Below are 15213 nucleotides of genomic sequence, written 5' to 3' on the forward strand. Positions count from 1 at the left end.
TAAGTGGACGATCTGATCAGTTCCATGATCAAGCCTTATTTCCAGTGAATTAGCCGGTTATCAGCATTGGTTGTACCGCAGATGGAAGCATAGGAAACCCAGTGGGACAAGCAATATTAATGAAGTGGCAAGAGCAGTACAAAAGCAGGGGGAAGAAGGGAAAAGCAGAAGTACCTCTGCAAAGCCAACAGTAGTAGAAAGATCAAACACTGGAATTATTTAGAGCTCAAAACACATATATGGGTGAAAAAGTGTACAGCTGGAAATAGCTGCCTGTTGGCTTGTTAAAATTGTTTGTAGCAAGAATGTGTAGCAAGAACTGAATGTTTTGATATCTTAAGAGGCAGAAATGACATCTGGCTCTCAATCCTATCAACTGCAACTGTAAGCTGCATTAACTGCCAACTTCAGACAACTTGTGTGAATGTCCAACAAGACCAACCCTCTGCCTTAGACATGGCACTGGCCCATCTTAAGCAGATTTGATGGGGCAATAGGTCACTCACTGTAGACATGATCCAGACAAATAATGTCAAATTAGCACATCCCAGAAGTGGCCCTTTGGCCCATCAGATCCATGCTGACCCTTTTGCTCCTATACACTAATCCTATCTGCCCGTAATTGTAGAGTTGCTTTGCTATGAATTCCACAATTTTTTGCTCCATTCTCTCACTTGCAACTTACTTGATGTCAAATAGCTATCTAAATCTCTAAGTTTTGTGGCATCTGTTTCAAGCATTCCCCTATCACACACTGGGGCAGGATAATGTGGTGGTTATGTTACTGATGCACATGGGTTCAGCAACAGCTGGGAATTGAAATTCAGGCAGCTAAATAATTTGGAATAAAAAATTTGCACCAGTAATTGCGATCAGTTAGCCACTGGATTGTTGTAACAACTCAAGAGTTCACCAGAGTCTTCAAGGGCGATATTTCCACCCTTATTGATTTTGGTATGTATGTGACTCTGGTCCCATAGAAATGTGGTTTCTCAAGCGACCTAGCAAAATGCTCAGATTAAAGCCAACTTGTAATGGGCAAGAAATGCTGTCAATCAAATATCCCATAAATATATCACTCCATGATCCTTCATCTCTGTAAAATCTTTCTGTGAACTATAACTGGTTACAAACACTTTGGCGAAGTCAAGTTGTTTTACATTCTCCCCTCCTGTTTTCATTTCCTTTGCAGCACTGGGAAAAGATGCATTATCAATGAAAATAGAAAACACTTTAATGGATCTTGGCCCAGCTGCCCCTCTTTGACTATAAATTCAAAGCTGAGCGCTCAATGACAAACCTGGACAACTTCAGCATTGCAAGATTGGATCCTTCAGGGCCACAGATTAGCTGAGATATTTCCCTCACTTGCTTATGAGGTTCTTCGCTTGGGTCATCTTTGAGGATTCCCATTACAGCTTCGTATCCTTTCAAATCTTGATTGCTAAAAGCAAAAACACATCAAAGCAAAACCTCACTTTCTGCCTGAAATTGCAAACTGGATGTATAGAAATACACTATCACATCAAGTAGAGTTTTGAATGGTAAATACATGATTCTTCTTTTAAGCTACTGTGCTTTTTCAGAGCAGCTAGAAAATGTAGCATAATATTAGAAAAAGGAGCAGCAGTAGGCCATCTGGCCCATGGAGCCTGCTCCGCCATTCAATAAGATCTGGCTGTGGACCAAGTTCCACCTTACTGCCTTTTCCCTATACCGCTTAACTCAGTTTGCATGCAAAAATCTATTCAACTATATCTTAAATAATTTAATGAGGTAACCTCTATTACTTCCCTGCGCCGAGAATTTCACAGATTCACTGCTCTGTGGGAGAGCAGTTCCTCTTCATCTCTGCCCTTTACCTACTTCCCCAGATCTTGAGGCTATTTCCACTAGTCTCACCTACCAGTGGAAATAACTTTCCTGCCTCATTCTCAGCTATTCCTTTCATAATTTTATATGTTTGCCTAAAACATATGGAGACAAAGTTTCTAGGAGTCAATACCTCCTGGGCCCAGTATATTGACGCAGCTACAAAGAGGGCACGTCACTAAAGACACTCACAAATTTCTACAGACGTACCATGGAGAGTATTCTAACTGTGCTACAGCAAGCTGCGGATAATTGTAAACTTAGTCAGCTCCATCATCAGCACTAGCCTCTGTAGTATCCAGTTTATCTTCAAGGAGCTGTTGCAATGCGAGTATTATCAAAAGTAAGTTCATACTAATCGGGAAGCTGTGGGTAACAAGAGGCAGGATCCAGGATTGGTGGAGTTTTTACTCCCGGTATGCATTGTATATAGTTCCTCCACCCAGGCCGCACGAGGTACCTGGAAGCCTCCGTATTGTAAGTATCATTTGCCGTCCCAGATAAAGATGCTCTTTTGGCCATTAAATTGTCGAGTGGTCCTTTTGTAAAGTAGAGGTTACCACAGCAGCAATGCCTCAAAAAGGCAGCATCCATCATTTAAGCACCCCCATCACCCTGGACATGCCCTGTTCTCATTGCTACCATCAGGAAGGAGGTCCAGGTGCCTGAAGGCACACACTCAGTAATTTAGGAACAGCTTCTTCCCCTCTGCCATCCGATTTCTGAACAGACATTGAACCCATGAACACTACCTCACCATATTTTAAATTTTACTTTTTTACTATTTATTTGATTTAACTAATTAATATATATACAGTACTTAATGTAATTTAAAGTTCTTTTTCCCTCTGATTATTGTACTACTACTGCAAAGACAACAAATTTCACGACATACAGTATGCTGGTGATATTAAACCTAATTCAGATTCTAAAAATCCCCTCTTATTCTTTTGAATTCCAGCAAATATAGCCCCAAGCAACTCAATCTCTCCTCATAGGGTAACCACCTCTTCTCCAGAATTAACATGGTGAACGTCCTCTGCACAGCCTCCAAAGCTAGCATATATTTTCTCAAGTGAGTAGACCACAACTGCATGCAATATTCCAGGTGTAGTCTCACCAGTGACTACCCCATAGCAGTTTAACCTCCCTGCTCTTAAGGTCAGTCCCTCTCATTCCTGTTGACTTCTTGGTAACCTTTTGCGATTCATGCATAAGCACTCCCAAGTCCCTTTGCATGTCAGCTTGCTGCAATATTTCACCATTTTAATAACAATCTGATCTTCCATGTTCTTTCCAAAGAGGATGGCCTCACATTTATGAACATTTTACTCCATCTGCCAGTCCCTTGCTCACTCACTTAATGTATAAATGTTGCTTGGCATCCTCTGCATCATTTGCTTTATCACTCATTTTAGGGTCATGAACGTGCATTGTTCTTCAATGCACTTTTAGTTTTAAAATGACCAAAACGAAAATAAGGTTCAAGATGACCACTTGCAAAAATGATAACACAGTTATGGGTGATGAGTGCTGTGAAAGCCTCTTACACTGAAATGATGCTCATGTGCATTTAGATGAGTAACGCAAATCACTCTTAACATTATTCAAATCTGAAAGCTGCCAGATATTTCAATCAACATGAAGTATACTGGCAGTCTCAGAATGAATGCCTAAAATTGTTATCGTGGTTTGTAAGAATTTTAAGTCATGTTTTCATATAGTGAGACTAAAACTGATCCAATACTAACTACTAATAACTGACTCTTCATCATCACCAGGAAGTCTAAATTACACAACTGGAAGTCACTAATATTAAAGACATGTAGTATTATACCTGGCCTCCTTCTAAAAGCTGCATATTTTGGTGGATTCATCATGATTGCATTTTGTTTGGATCAGTCTCCGCTTTTGAAATCCACCTTTTCCCAGTTCATTCAACTAGAAAAATTCTGCCCCCTCATGAACTGTTAATAACTTGCATGCATTTAAAGTGAGAAGGGGGCAAGTTCAAAGGACGTGTGCAGTGCAAGTTTTGTGTTTACACAGAGGGTGGTGGGTACCTGTGCTGACTGGAGTGGTGGTGGAGGAATCCTAGAGGCTCTTAGAGAAGTGAAAGGATCTAAGCATTATGTAGGCAAAATGGATTAGTTTAGCTGGGCATTGGATTATTAATTTAATTAGCAGAGCACAATATTGTGGGCCAAGGTCCTGCTCCTGTCCTGTATTGTTCTGTGCTCTTTGTTAACTAGCTTCAAAAATAAGTATGAATATCGTCAAGATGGGTACGAATACTCATAACATTTGAAGTCTCTGATGAAGGTTCTTCAATTTGAACTGCAAACTATTTCCCTTTCTGTAGGTACTGCCATGTCTGCTGAGTGTTTCCAGCATTTTCTATTTTTTAAAAATATTTTCAACATCCATCACTTTTTATTGATTATTGCTATTTATTTTGAATATCTTGTCTGAATATTTTGCACTAATTAGCCTCAGTTGCTTCCCTTTTAGGTTTTGATAGTGTTGACTAAAACTGACTTCTATAGCCCCTTCTTTCCTCCTGGGCTCCAATTGAAATTCTACCCTTCACAGTTTGGAATTATCCCATTTCACAGCTAGTTAAACCATCCGGCATTTCAAGACACTGTTCTCCATGCATCCTGAGAAGTGCACGTGCACACCCTCAAGCTCTCTCTGAAACACCCCAAGTTGCCCCATCGCAGAATTGCTGCTCATTGACTTTTTCCTTCCTCTGGTTTCAAAGATGGCAATCTTCAACAGTGCTTGAATTCCAAAACTCCTTCTGAATTTACATCCCCTAATTTCTTTTGACTTCATTTCTCCCCCTCAATTCAACAGCCCACTATCTGTTCTCAGCTTCCTCTCGCTGACCCCAAATGATCTAGTTTCAGCTTCTTCCTCCACTGTTCCCACCTCATTGAATCTTGAGCTCAATGTACCATTGCATTTTTCTTCCACCATCTCCACATCATCCTCATTTCCTTGGCCAGGAATGGTCACCCCAAACTGAATTATTTCTTTCACCTCCAGAATTCCCATTTCACTCTGACTCATCTTGCTGGCTTTTTACCTTCTCCCGACCTACTCAATGCATGCTGCCAACATGACATTGAACTCCTTGATACTTTCACTCCCCTTATTCAACTAACCTACATCCTTCTGACCTTGCAGCACTGCACTCAGTATGAAGCAGCAAACCTAATATAGTTATTCCTGATGAAGGGTCTCGGCCCAAAACGTTGGCTACTCTTTTTTCACGGATGCTGCCTGACCTGCTGAGTTCTTCCAGTGTTGTGTACGTATTCTCTAATATAGTTATTGTTTGGAGAAGGGTCTTCAATATGAAACCTTAACCATTTCTCTTTCCAAAGATACCTCCTGGCTTGCTAATTCAACATTGACACCCTGGTGACATAGCGGTTCCCTCCTCTGAATTTCCACCTACCCTGCTTAGACGCTTTTCTGCTTTTAAATCAGAAAGGATTCAACTCTGCTCACGACACTGAATGCTGTGCCACGTGTAAACATAACCAGACATTTTAGATTTTGAATAGATTGTTAAAATGAACAAGCTTTAATACCATTTGTAGAAGCAGAGTTTGGTCGTGAGAACCCAATCTTCTTTGATCAAGGTCCCCCCACAGAAATGCTTGTCCCTGAAAGACAGAGGAACAAGTTATCATTAAACTGTTACAGAAATAAACTCAACACACCCACAACTTTCAAAAAAGAACACAAACTGCATTTACTTCCTTTTGGGGATGCAAATTGTAGGAAATATTCATAAACCCTGGAACACAGAAACCTTGGGTTGCGCTGTTGATGTGAAGCAAACAAGAACAAATTGTAAATCAGGTCTATAGGTCTGAACGATCTGGTTTGTACAGGTCTATATGTTGTGTAAATTCACGTCCTATTTTAATAGGTGCCTGGGGTTATTCTGTGGGGCAGGGTTGTAGTGCTGCTTAAAGGGGCAGTAAGGAAGAAGAATACCTGTATTTTCATTCCACAAGAAGACTTCATAGTAAGTTCAAAAAGTAGCTGAGAACTCAAAAGAAAGCTTCCAAGCTGTACTGGACTGTCAGGCCAAACTAATGCAAGGTTTTCAGCCAGGCTTCATGTGTGGTTGAAATGGATTTTGAAGTCAAAAAGTTGTTGCACACACAGAGCAAATATATGTCATCCCAGAGCAAATCAATGGGGTTTCATCATCTTATTGTCCATGAAACCAACAGCTGATTAACATTAAAGTCATTCAACTATAGTTTACATTTTTTGAGTACTATGATCCTCAGTAGTAATTCAATTAAATTGTCCGCTAGTTCCCTCACATACCAGATTAGCCCCAAACCAATCTCAATTTTTTTGAACACGTATTTCCATATATCATGTAAACATTCATTTTCTCATGAATTAAGAGTTCAGTTTCCAGATACTTGTTCCAAGTGTATGAGTGCTCTAGAATCACTGTGGTCTTTGTTTATATAGCCACACATCACAACTTTTAAGACTGGCTAGTACTTGAAAGTATCAATACCATCAATGGAAGTCATTTGAAGCCAAGTTCTTGCTTAAGTCGATGTCTCCTATGCAGAATTTGCTAGATAACCATTGACCATATACACGTACCCTTAACTTTAGAACTCTAGTACACACACACACACACAATTTTGCCCACCTCTGCCCTCTTCACTTAACCTCTCTTGTGTCCCACAATCTGCAGATAGATCATAAGTGTGATCCTCAAGATCACTAAAATGTCCGTGCATGTTTATAACAGTTTTATGTTGTTCTGTTAGGCAATATCATTTGTTTTTTGTTATTTAAAGGCTTTAATGCCATTATGCATGTTAGTATATTCCTAACATTTTTAGGGCATACTTGAGTTTATTTGGGGTGTTTTGGGTATAAAGGAAAGCACTTTAGTGACATCCAAATTTTGGTTTTGTTTTCCATGGGAATTGCAAGCCTTATTTGCTCATGGAAAATGAGGACAAAGGGGCAGGAAGGAAAATTCAGAATTCAATTATTTTCTAAACAAAATATGTGTAAAGAGGGTTTCTTCTTTTTGTTAACTAGCAGGAATGCTAATTTACTGATAACGAGAATGGTATGCCTTTGTAAACCAAATGGGGATTAATGTTCTTTCTTCTGAGTCTGTAAGCTTTTGTTGACGGGCTTTTGGGCAGATCGGCGCGAGGGGGTCGAGAGAGAGGACGCAATGCTCTAAGCTGGGCGAGGATCGGACCCCAAAGGGGGGTCCGAGGCCGGGAGATTCTCCGAGGACGGGGGGGAGGGGGTGATGAAGCTAGATGTGCTTGGTCCTGAGCTGTTTGGAGAGTCGAGGAGTTCGGAGGGTCCTGAGCTGTGAGTCGAGGAGTTCGGAGGGGATCGAATGGTGGCCAGAAGACTTCAGTAATTGAGCTCCAATGGCTGTGCACGAAGTGGTTTGGACTTTGATAAGTTTGGCGCCTTTTCTTTAGTTTTCTCTTCATATATACTGTATCGTTATTAATCACTTAGTTATAGTAACCTTTATAAATTGTACTCATTTAATCGCATATGGTGTACTGTCTGATTTTGGGCGAGGCAGGGACATCACACAGCATCCACACCAGCTGATTACCCAGTTTGGCGGGGCCGAAGGCTGCTCCCCCTAGACGAGAACGAGCTGAGCGAGCCTGAGGCGACCCAGGGGGTTACATTGTGGGGTGCTCGTCCGGGGTTGATTTCTGTGGAAGCTATGTGATCACCCTCTTTAAATTGTGTCTGGGGCGAAGAGCTGGTGTGCCTTTGTGGGTGTGCGATTGCTGGTTATCACTGCGTGTGTGTTGGGTGGGGTGGCTGCTGTTGGTAGCAGTTGTCGTTGTTCGAGTTCCGACTAGTGCTGACGAAATGGTGGTGGGACCATGGGTTGTCCGTACTGTTTGGAGATTGAGGGGTGACAGGTTGGGATGTTTCAGCAGTGGTGAGCTCCGCCCGGTTGTTGGAATAATGTCCAGCCCTAAAGGGGCGGAGGCGTGGGCGGAGCGGACCCCTCAGTTGTTGGGTGAGTGGCAGTGCTTGGCTGAGGGAAAGCGACAGGGACGGGTTGAAAGTTTGATTAGGCGGGCTGGTGACTTTGTTAGAACTGTCGGGCGCAATTACCTCGAAGTGACCGCTGCCAGTTCTGGGAAAGTGTGGGAAAATGCGTGTGGTTCGACTGGAAGTCAAATGCCGCAGCTGGGGGGCTTATCATATCCGTGGCAGGAGATTGGTGGGAAGTTTTTAGGGTATCTCTTTTTGCCTAGGGGGGCAGATAAATTGCTTGTGGTGCCAAGGGGATCTGTCAAGGGGATCAGTTGTTCCGTTGATTCGAGAGGTGTCGGGAAACTTAGAGGAGGCCCAGTGGGGGAACGGCTTGGGGTCTCTGGGGGAGCACGTTCCCAGCAATGTACCAAGGAACTCCCGAAAGGAACAGACTCTATTCCTGAAGGCTTAGAGGGGCCATGCGCACAGGTGTTGTTACGGATGGATGGAAGTCAAGTTAAAGCCATCCTCGGCACCGGGGTGCCGGTTAAGTTGCTGTACAGTTTGTTTCATAACCGTTATTGGAAGCATTTACCCTTGACAACATTGAGGACACTGGAGATTCGGGGTACCAGTGCCGGTGATTATCCAGACGACGGTTGTTGGTCAGTGAAAATGGAGTTCTTAGAGGCAAATGTGGAGGAGACTGAGGTTCATGAATCGTTAATGCTGATGTGTCCGGACCCTGTTGAGACGGGCAGCTTTTCTGTTCTAGAGAGAACCAATATCCTGCTGGTGCGCTTGGGGGCCTGCCCGGAGGAGGCGGGTGAGCGTTGTTTGGAGGCATTGTCGATGCACCCAGAGTTTCGAGCTGCTTGTGTGGACGTGTGTAGCAGCATTGGGCCGATACCGAATTCAAACAAGAGCCATTGGCGGTACGGCCTGGGGGAAGTATCTGAGGGTGAGACCCTCCTAGTGGACGCTGCGAAATACCACGAGGGAGGGGAGTTGACTGCTGAAGACACCTCGGAGAGAGAGAGGTTGCGGCGACTGGCCCCTACAGCCATGGAAGATGTAGGCAGCGTGTGTGTGGATTGTATTGCGTTGAAGAGGCGCACTGTCAGTGACCAGAATATGGCCCTGAGGGCCGGAGAGGCGATGGCCTGTCTGAGTGGTGCGAAATGGTTTAAGGTGCTGGATCTGAGGAGTGGATGTTGCCAGATCCCGATGATTGGGGCCGACAAGGAGAAGACCGCCGTTATAAATTCCCTAGGAGTCTTCGGGTCCGAAAAGATGCCACAGGGCATATCTGGAGCCCTTGCAACCTTCCTGCGGGGCAGGTGGAAGACCATAGGGGATGTGGAGGCGTTTGGAGTTTTGGTGTATGTGGATGATCTCTTGGTGTTTGGATTTGCCTCAGGAGAATATGAAGTGAGGTCGTTGCAGGAGCAGCTGAGAACTACCGAGTTAAAGAGTTTTCGGGACACGTGCCAGGGCTGGCGAAGGTCGCAGCTCGTGAGTGACTGTCTCTACGGAACCAAGTTTGAAATGAAGACGGGGAGACTGGAGAAAGTGATCTGGAACCATTCGGAAGACTTACAAGTTGGAGAGAATGAAGAAAGTTGTCTGACTGAGGGTAATAGCAAACTGAGAACCCGGAGAGGGTAGTTTGCGGAGGTGAAGAAATTACAGACAAATCTCAGAAGAGAGAAGCAGAGGCTTGAAGGGAACCTGAAGGTGACCATCGACAGTTCAAATGAAGTGCAAAACCTGAAAGTTGATCTGGAAGAAGTCATGAGGAAGAAGAAGCTGGAGAGAAGTGCAGTGAATACTGAACAGGAGGCTGAAGAGACTGCGGGAGCAGTGCAGGCCACGTGTTTCCGTTTGGAGAAGATCAAACAGCAGCTACCGATCACAGGAATGAGGAAGAATACAGATTCGATGGATGATGTGCTGGATGTGTGGTACATGCTGCCTTTTGCTGACTTTCCCTTGATTGAGGAAGAGACCTTTGGCCTTTCTCCCATTGAGTCAGGTGTAGCGGGGAGGGTTAGCTGTGTGCAGTGTGGGGCATGAGTGAGAGGTTGAGAGAAGAGTTGGTAGTGGGCCCAAGGTATCCCCAGTTGTGTCTGAGCCTGAAGGGTTTAGGTGAGGGGGTACGGAGGTCTCAGAAGGGTTAGGGAACTCCCAGATAGTTGGCCTAAGTAGCGCCTGAAAAACAGGGCGTGAGGGTTACTGTGTGGGGAGGAGATGTCACTGTTTGTGCTTGGGTTACGGTGTGTTGGCAGGAAAGGTGGCGAGTTATTTAGTAGTCATGAGGACATGACTTTTATTTGGTGGAGGGAGAGTGTAAAGAGGGTTTCTTCTTTTTGTTAACTAGCAGGAATGCTAATTTACTGATAACGAGAATGGTATTCCTTTGTAAACCAAATGGGGATTAATGTTCTTTCTTCTGAGTCTGTAAGCTTTTGTTGATGGGCTTTTGGGCAGATCGGCGCGAGGGGGTCGAGAGAGAGGACGCAATGCTCTAAGCTGGGCGAGGATCGGACCCCAAAGGGGGGTCCGAGGCCGGGAGATTCTCCGAGGACGGGGGGGGGGGGGGGGGGGTGATGAAGCTAGATGTGCTTGGTTGACCACTCGGAGGGTCCTGAGCTGTTTGGAGAGTCGAGGAGTTCGGACGGTCCTGAGCTGCGAGTCGAGGAGTTCGGAGGAGATCGAATGGTGGCCAGAAGACTTCAGTAATTGAGCTCCAACGGCTGTGCACGAAGTGGTTTGGACTTTGATAAGTTTGGCGCCTTTTCTTTAATTTTCTCTTCATATATACTGTATCGTTATTAATCACTTAGTTATAGTAACCTTTATAAATTGTACTCATTTAATCGCATATGGAGTACTGTCTGTTTTTGGGCGAGGCGGGGACATCACACAGCATCCGCACCAGCTGATTACCCAGTTTGGCGGGGCCGAAGGCTGCTCCCCCCAGACGAGAACGAGCTGAGCGAGCCTGAGGCGACCCAGGGGGTTACATATGGATAGATTAATATGCACATATTTATTGTTTTTTAACTTCAATGAAGTAAAAAGTGGTATTTTCTAACAACATAAACATGCAATGAACAGTGAACATGTAATAAACTGCCATTATACTGCATATCCCTCTGCTCTCCATCAACATTGAACTCCATTGTGCAGGATACTTAACTCCAGACCAGAAATAGACCTATCAGCCTTTGAATCTGCACCAGCTAATAAGTTCATAACTTGTCTGCTGTCTCAACAGTACCTTCTTGCTTTACCTCACTTTCCCTTGTTTCTGATGGGATCCACAATCTGTGGATGCCTGCCCTGATCATATTGCATAATCAACTATCCATAGGACTTAATGATTCTAAGGAGTCCCACTATGATAATCAACAAATCGATCAGCTCTGACTAAATTCAAAAGTGACTCTTTACTTCCTCAAACTCCAAAAAAGGAGAGGATTAGAAAATCCAACTGTCAGAGCTCAGTGCAGCATGCTATTCAAAGTTCAAATTATATTTATTATCAAAGTATGTGCGCTATATACAACCTTGAGGTTTGTGTCCTTACAGACAGCCACAAAACAAATAAAAACAAGAAGAACCCAATAAAAAAGGTCTGTCAAACTCCCAAAGAAAACATTGTGTAAACAATAAAAGCAAGCAACATTCAGAATTGCAAAAGTGAGTCTGCAGCCACGAGGCCATCACTGTTGCTGACCGGGGAGCCCGTTAGTTGCAAGACACAGCCTCAGCTTAGCACAGAGATGAGTAAACCTTGCAGAGCAGCAGAGGGAACACTCCCTCGTCCCTTTCACCGGCCCCTGCACTCTGACGTCTTCAACCACACAGACCAGGAGGTCACCAAACAAAGGTGCAATGGGTTAATCACCACGGATCTCTGGGTCAATATGTTCAGGACAGGGAGAAAAACACTAATTCTAGATGTAAAATAAAATCAATACCTGTGTGAAATTCCAAACATTGGGGCATCGAGACAAGGAAAGGAACATAGAGTAAAAAATATCAATTCCTCTGCAAAATTTGATTGAATATCAAATTTGGATATCAGCATTTTTCACAGTGAGAGAAAATGAGTTCTTTCACATTAACGTATGCCATCAGGAAATTTGTTTATAAGTCAGACTGGTTTACCTTCGCCGCAGACTGACCATCCAGTTAAATGTTCTGGGTTTTGCTGGAAATCCATGCACTATCCTTAGTCTCATCTTTGGTGGAAGGCATTTGTCATTGTATGCTGGTTGATCTGGGAAGAAAGAAGAGTTTTATATTAACTCTTGGGATTGACATTAATTGCTGAAACTTATATTGTACATTGTTGATCTGTGATGGATATTCACTGTCCAGGATATTCACACACACAAAACGCTGGAGGAACTCAGCAGACCAGGCAGCATCTATGGAAAAGAGTAAACAGCCAACATTTCGGGGTTTTGTGTGTTGCTTGGATTTCTAGCATCCGTAGATTTTCTCGTTTATTGACTGTCCTAGGGTGGCTTTTTGCCGAGCTCAGTTTTCCAACAGAGCAGCTGACACTTGCAGAGATCAAAGAGCTGTTTTTGAGTAGGTTGAGTTTGCAAATAATTTTCTGTACTCAACTTCTTGTAAGCAGAAGCCAGTCTTTAAATCTTAATGTAAATGGAAAGCAAAAATTTGACTGAAGTTAAAAAGATAGCTTTGCAAACAAACAGCACTGTCTATAGAGCACAGACTGGTGGCCCACAGCACCAGGCTGATTGCTTAAGAGATGATGTGTCAGCCAAGGGGTTGTGTTAATTAGGCCTGCATCCAACCAGAAAACATTGGCTGTGTTATTGAGTTTAAGGAAGTTTGCAGACCAAATTCTGCTCAAACTGTAGGCTTTTGAATTAACATGAAGCAAAAACTATCACTTTGCAATCAAATAGCTGATCTACCAATGGTAGGAAGATTTGTGTCCACAGCATTAGTTGTGGGCATCTGGGAAATCTGTCCCCAGAAGCTTTTAGACTACCTGCATGAAAAGGTAACTGAAAAAATATCATGTGTGTGAAGTCGCCCAAGGTCCTGATGAAGGGTCTCGGCCCAGAATGTCAGCTGTTTACACTTTTCCCTAGATGCTGCCTGGCCTGCTGAGTTCCTCCAGCATTTTGTGTGTGTTGCCAACATTTTGAAGTAACCCCTCTCCCCCACAAGCCATTACCTTATTATAGTTGTTCAAATGAACTACATATTATTTTGGGGCATCTGTATTTCAAAGCTCAACACATATTCCTGCTCAAATTTCTGAATCAGATACTGTATGAAAAGAGAGTATGTTTGAATAAAGAATATCAAAAGAAGCTATTGACATGATGTAGGAAGACCTGAACTCCAGCAGAGATGGAGGTCCTTCATTGCTGCCCTAAATGCCAGTGGCATAACAAGAAGTAAAGAATATCAAAAGAAAAAGAGTATTTTTCAGAGCTACCAAGCCAGGTAATGGTCTATAGTGGGAGATGACGATAACAATAGTTTTCAACAAAATTCAAAATGTGTGAAGATTCTGCTCAAGATGCAGCTTTTGAATCATGAGATCTGAGCAAAGAAACTAAGTCAAAATATCTACAATAAAACACTCAAGGACAGGGCAAGCTTTATTTGGTTGACTGCCGAGCTTGGCAAAATGTTTGCAAACATTTCGGCTCCAATTGAGAGGCCATCATTGGAACTGAAACATCTACAAACGTTTTGCCAAGCTTGGTAATCAACCAAACTTCCAAATAACTAACCTGAGCTACCAACATTCTGCAATATTTCAAATAAACTTACTTGTGGAGGGCTTGCTGACTCTTCTCTCACCTACATAGAAAAGAAACCGAAGTTAATTTTTCTTGAATAAAGAGAATAAAAGCCATTATGATAAATATGAAGAACAAAAAAGCAGTTTGAAGAACTTCATGAGATCAAATAAGACTCATTCACCCTGGATTATTTCAATTTCAGTAAATGTCTTGTCAAGACTACACTGATTCAAAAAGGGGTTTTCAAAATAAACTATGTTTTGACTACTTAAATTGCAGCGAGAGTCCAATTAAAGTAAGCTGCAAGTTTCAAGAAGCAATGTATCATAGATTCAATGAGTATGCATGAATGCAAATGATCTTAGTGAAATGTTCGTAATCCTCCATTAGAGACGACTAAACCATCACATTTTTTCCATATTAATGCTAAATATTCTTTCTTAGTTTTTATATCTGCAACTGCATATGAGAATGCCTTCTTGGGGAAATATGAAAATCTGTTTAGACAGGGAACTATAAGTAGTTTATAAAAGTCATAAATAAAAGATTAATGAGATCTTAAAACATTTCTCAATTCAAGCTTGAGAATTCAAAGTTATGAGCACTAAACACTTAGAACAGGCTTGAAATGAACATGCTGTCAGTTGGTCTTAGAAAAATGGAAATGATCAAGTTATTTAAAATAGATGCCTTTTTCTGTTCTATAGTTTTGGTGTATATATGTTCAGTTATAGCTAATGTACTTCAGCTGTTATGTTCAACTATTTTAATGGTAATGGATCACTATTAATTTAAACTTCAAAAAAAAACTTTGTCATATGTTTAGATAGCAATACCTCAGCTCAGTTTAGACTGGCAGAATAAAGATCCACCCTATCCTTGCTGACTGAATTTACATACTGCGCATATGCTCAAGAAAAGCCCAGCTACATGACAGAGCTGTACCCGTGTGCTGAAACTTTCCAAAATTGCACATATATGCAGACACTGTGCATTTATGGCAGTCTAGTTAGAACCTATCAGCAGAATTTTGTTAGAATGAATTAAAGATTATCTTTATTTGTCACACGTACACTGAAACACCAAGGCAAAGCGTGAAGTGTGCCGTTTGCGTCAACACCCAACACCGTTTGAGGATTGCGTTGGGGGCATCCCGCAAATGTTCTCATGCTCCTGGCACCAACATTGCATGCCCACAGCTTACTAACCCTAGCCTGTATGTCTTTGGAATGTGGGAGGAAACCAGAGCACTAAGAGGAAACCCACACAGTCACAGAGAGAACATACAAGCTCTTTGCAGTCAGTATCTCGTTGCTGGCGCTATGCGCTGTTACACTAACCACTACTCTACTGTGCCATCTCCTTCAGCACTATTAAAGCAAACACACTAACCCTAAAATTTATCTCAATTTTTGGAACACACACACTCACACTCATTCATCAGAGCCTTGTTCAGGATAATGGATCCTGACACCCAACTCTTGATCATTGTTGCTGCTAAGCAACA

The 15213-nt window shown here is 42.7% G+C and overlaps 1 protein-coding gene across 3 annotated transcripts in view; it reads right to left on the reverse strand.

The window, feature by feature from the left end:
- hgfb (hepatocyte growth factor b) overlaps positions 1–15213 on the reverse strand; it is a 55523-nt gene that overhangs the window by 15319 nt on the left and 24991 nt on the right. For all 3 annotated transcript variants that reach the window (XM_059987266.1, XM_059987264.1, XM_059987265.1), the window contains exons 12-15: positions 13735–13764; positions 12079–12190; positions 5475–5549; positions 1301–1444 (exon numbers count right to left, since the gene is read on the reverse strand). In XM_059987266.1, coding sequence (XP_059843249.1) covers positions 1301–1444; positions 5475–5549; positions 12079–12190; positions 13735–13764 — 361 coding nt within the window. The remainder of the gene's footprint in view (positions 1–1300; positions 1445–5474; positions 5550–12078; positions 12191–13734; positions 13765–15213) is intronic.

The sequence above is a fragment of the Hypanus sabinus genome, chromosome 13 (assembly GCF_030144855.1).
Source record: "Hypanus sabinus isolate sHypSab1 chromosome 13, sHypSab1.hap1, whole genome shotgun sequence".
NCBI classification, from domain to species: domain Eukaryota; kingdom Metazoa; phylum Chordata; class Chondrichthyes; order Myliobatiformes; family Dasyatidae; genus Hypanus; species Hypanus sabinus.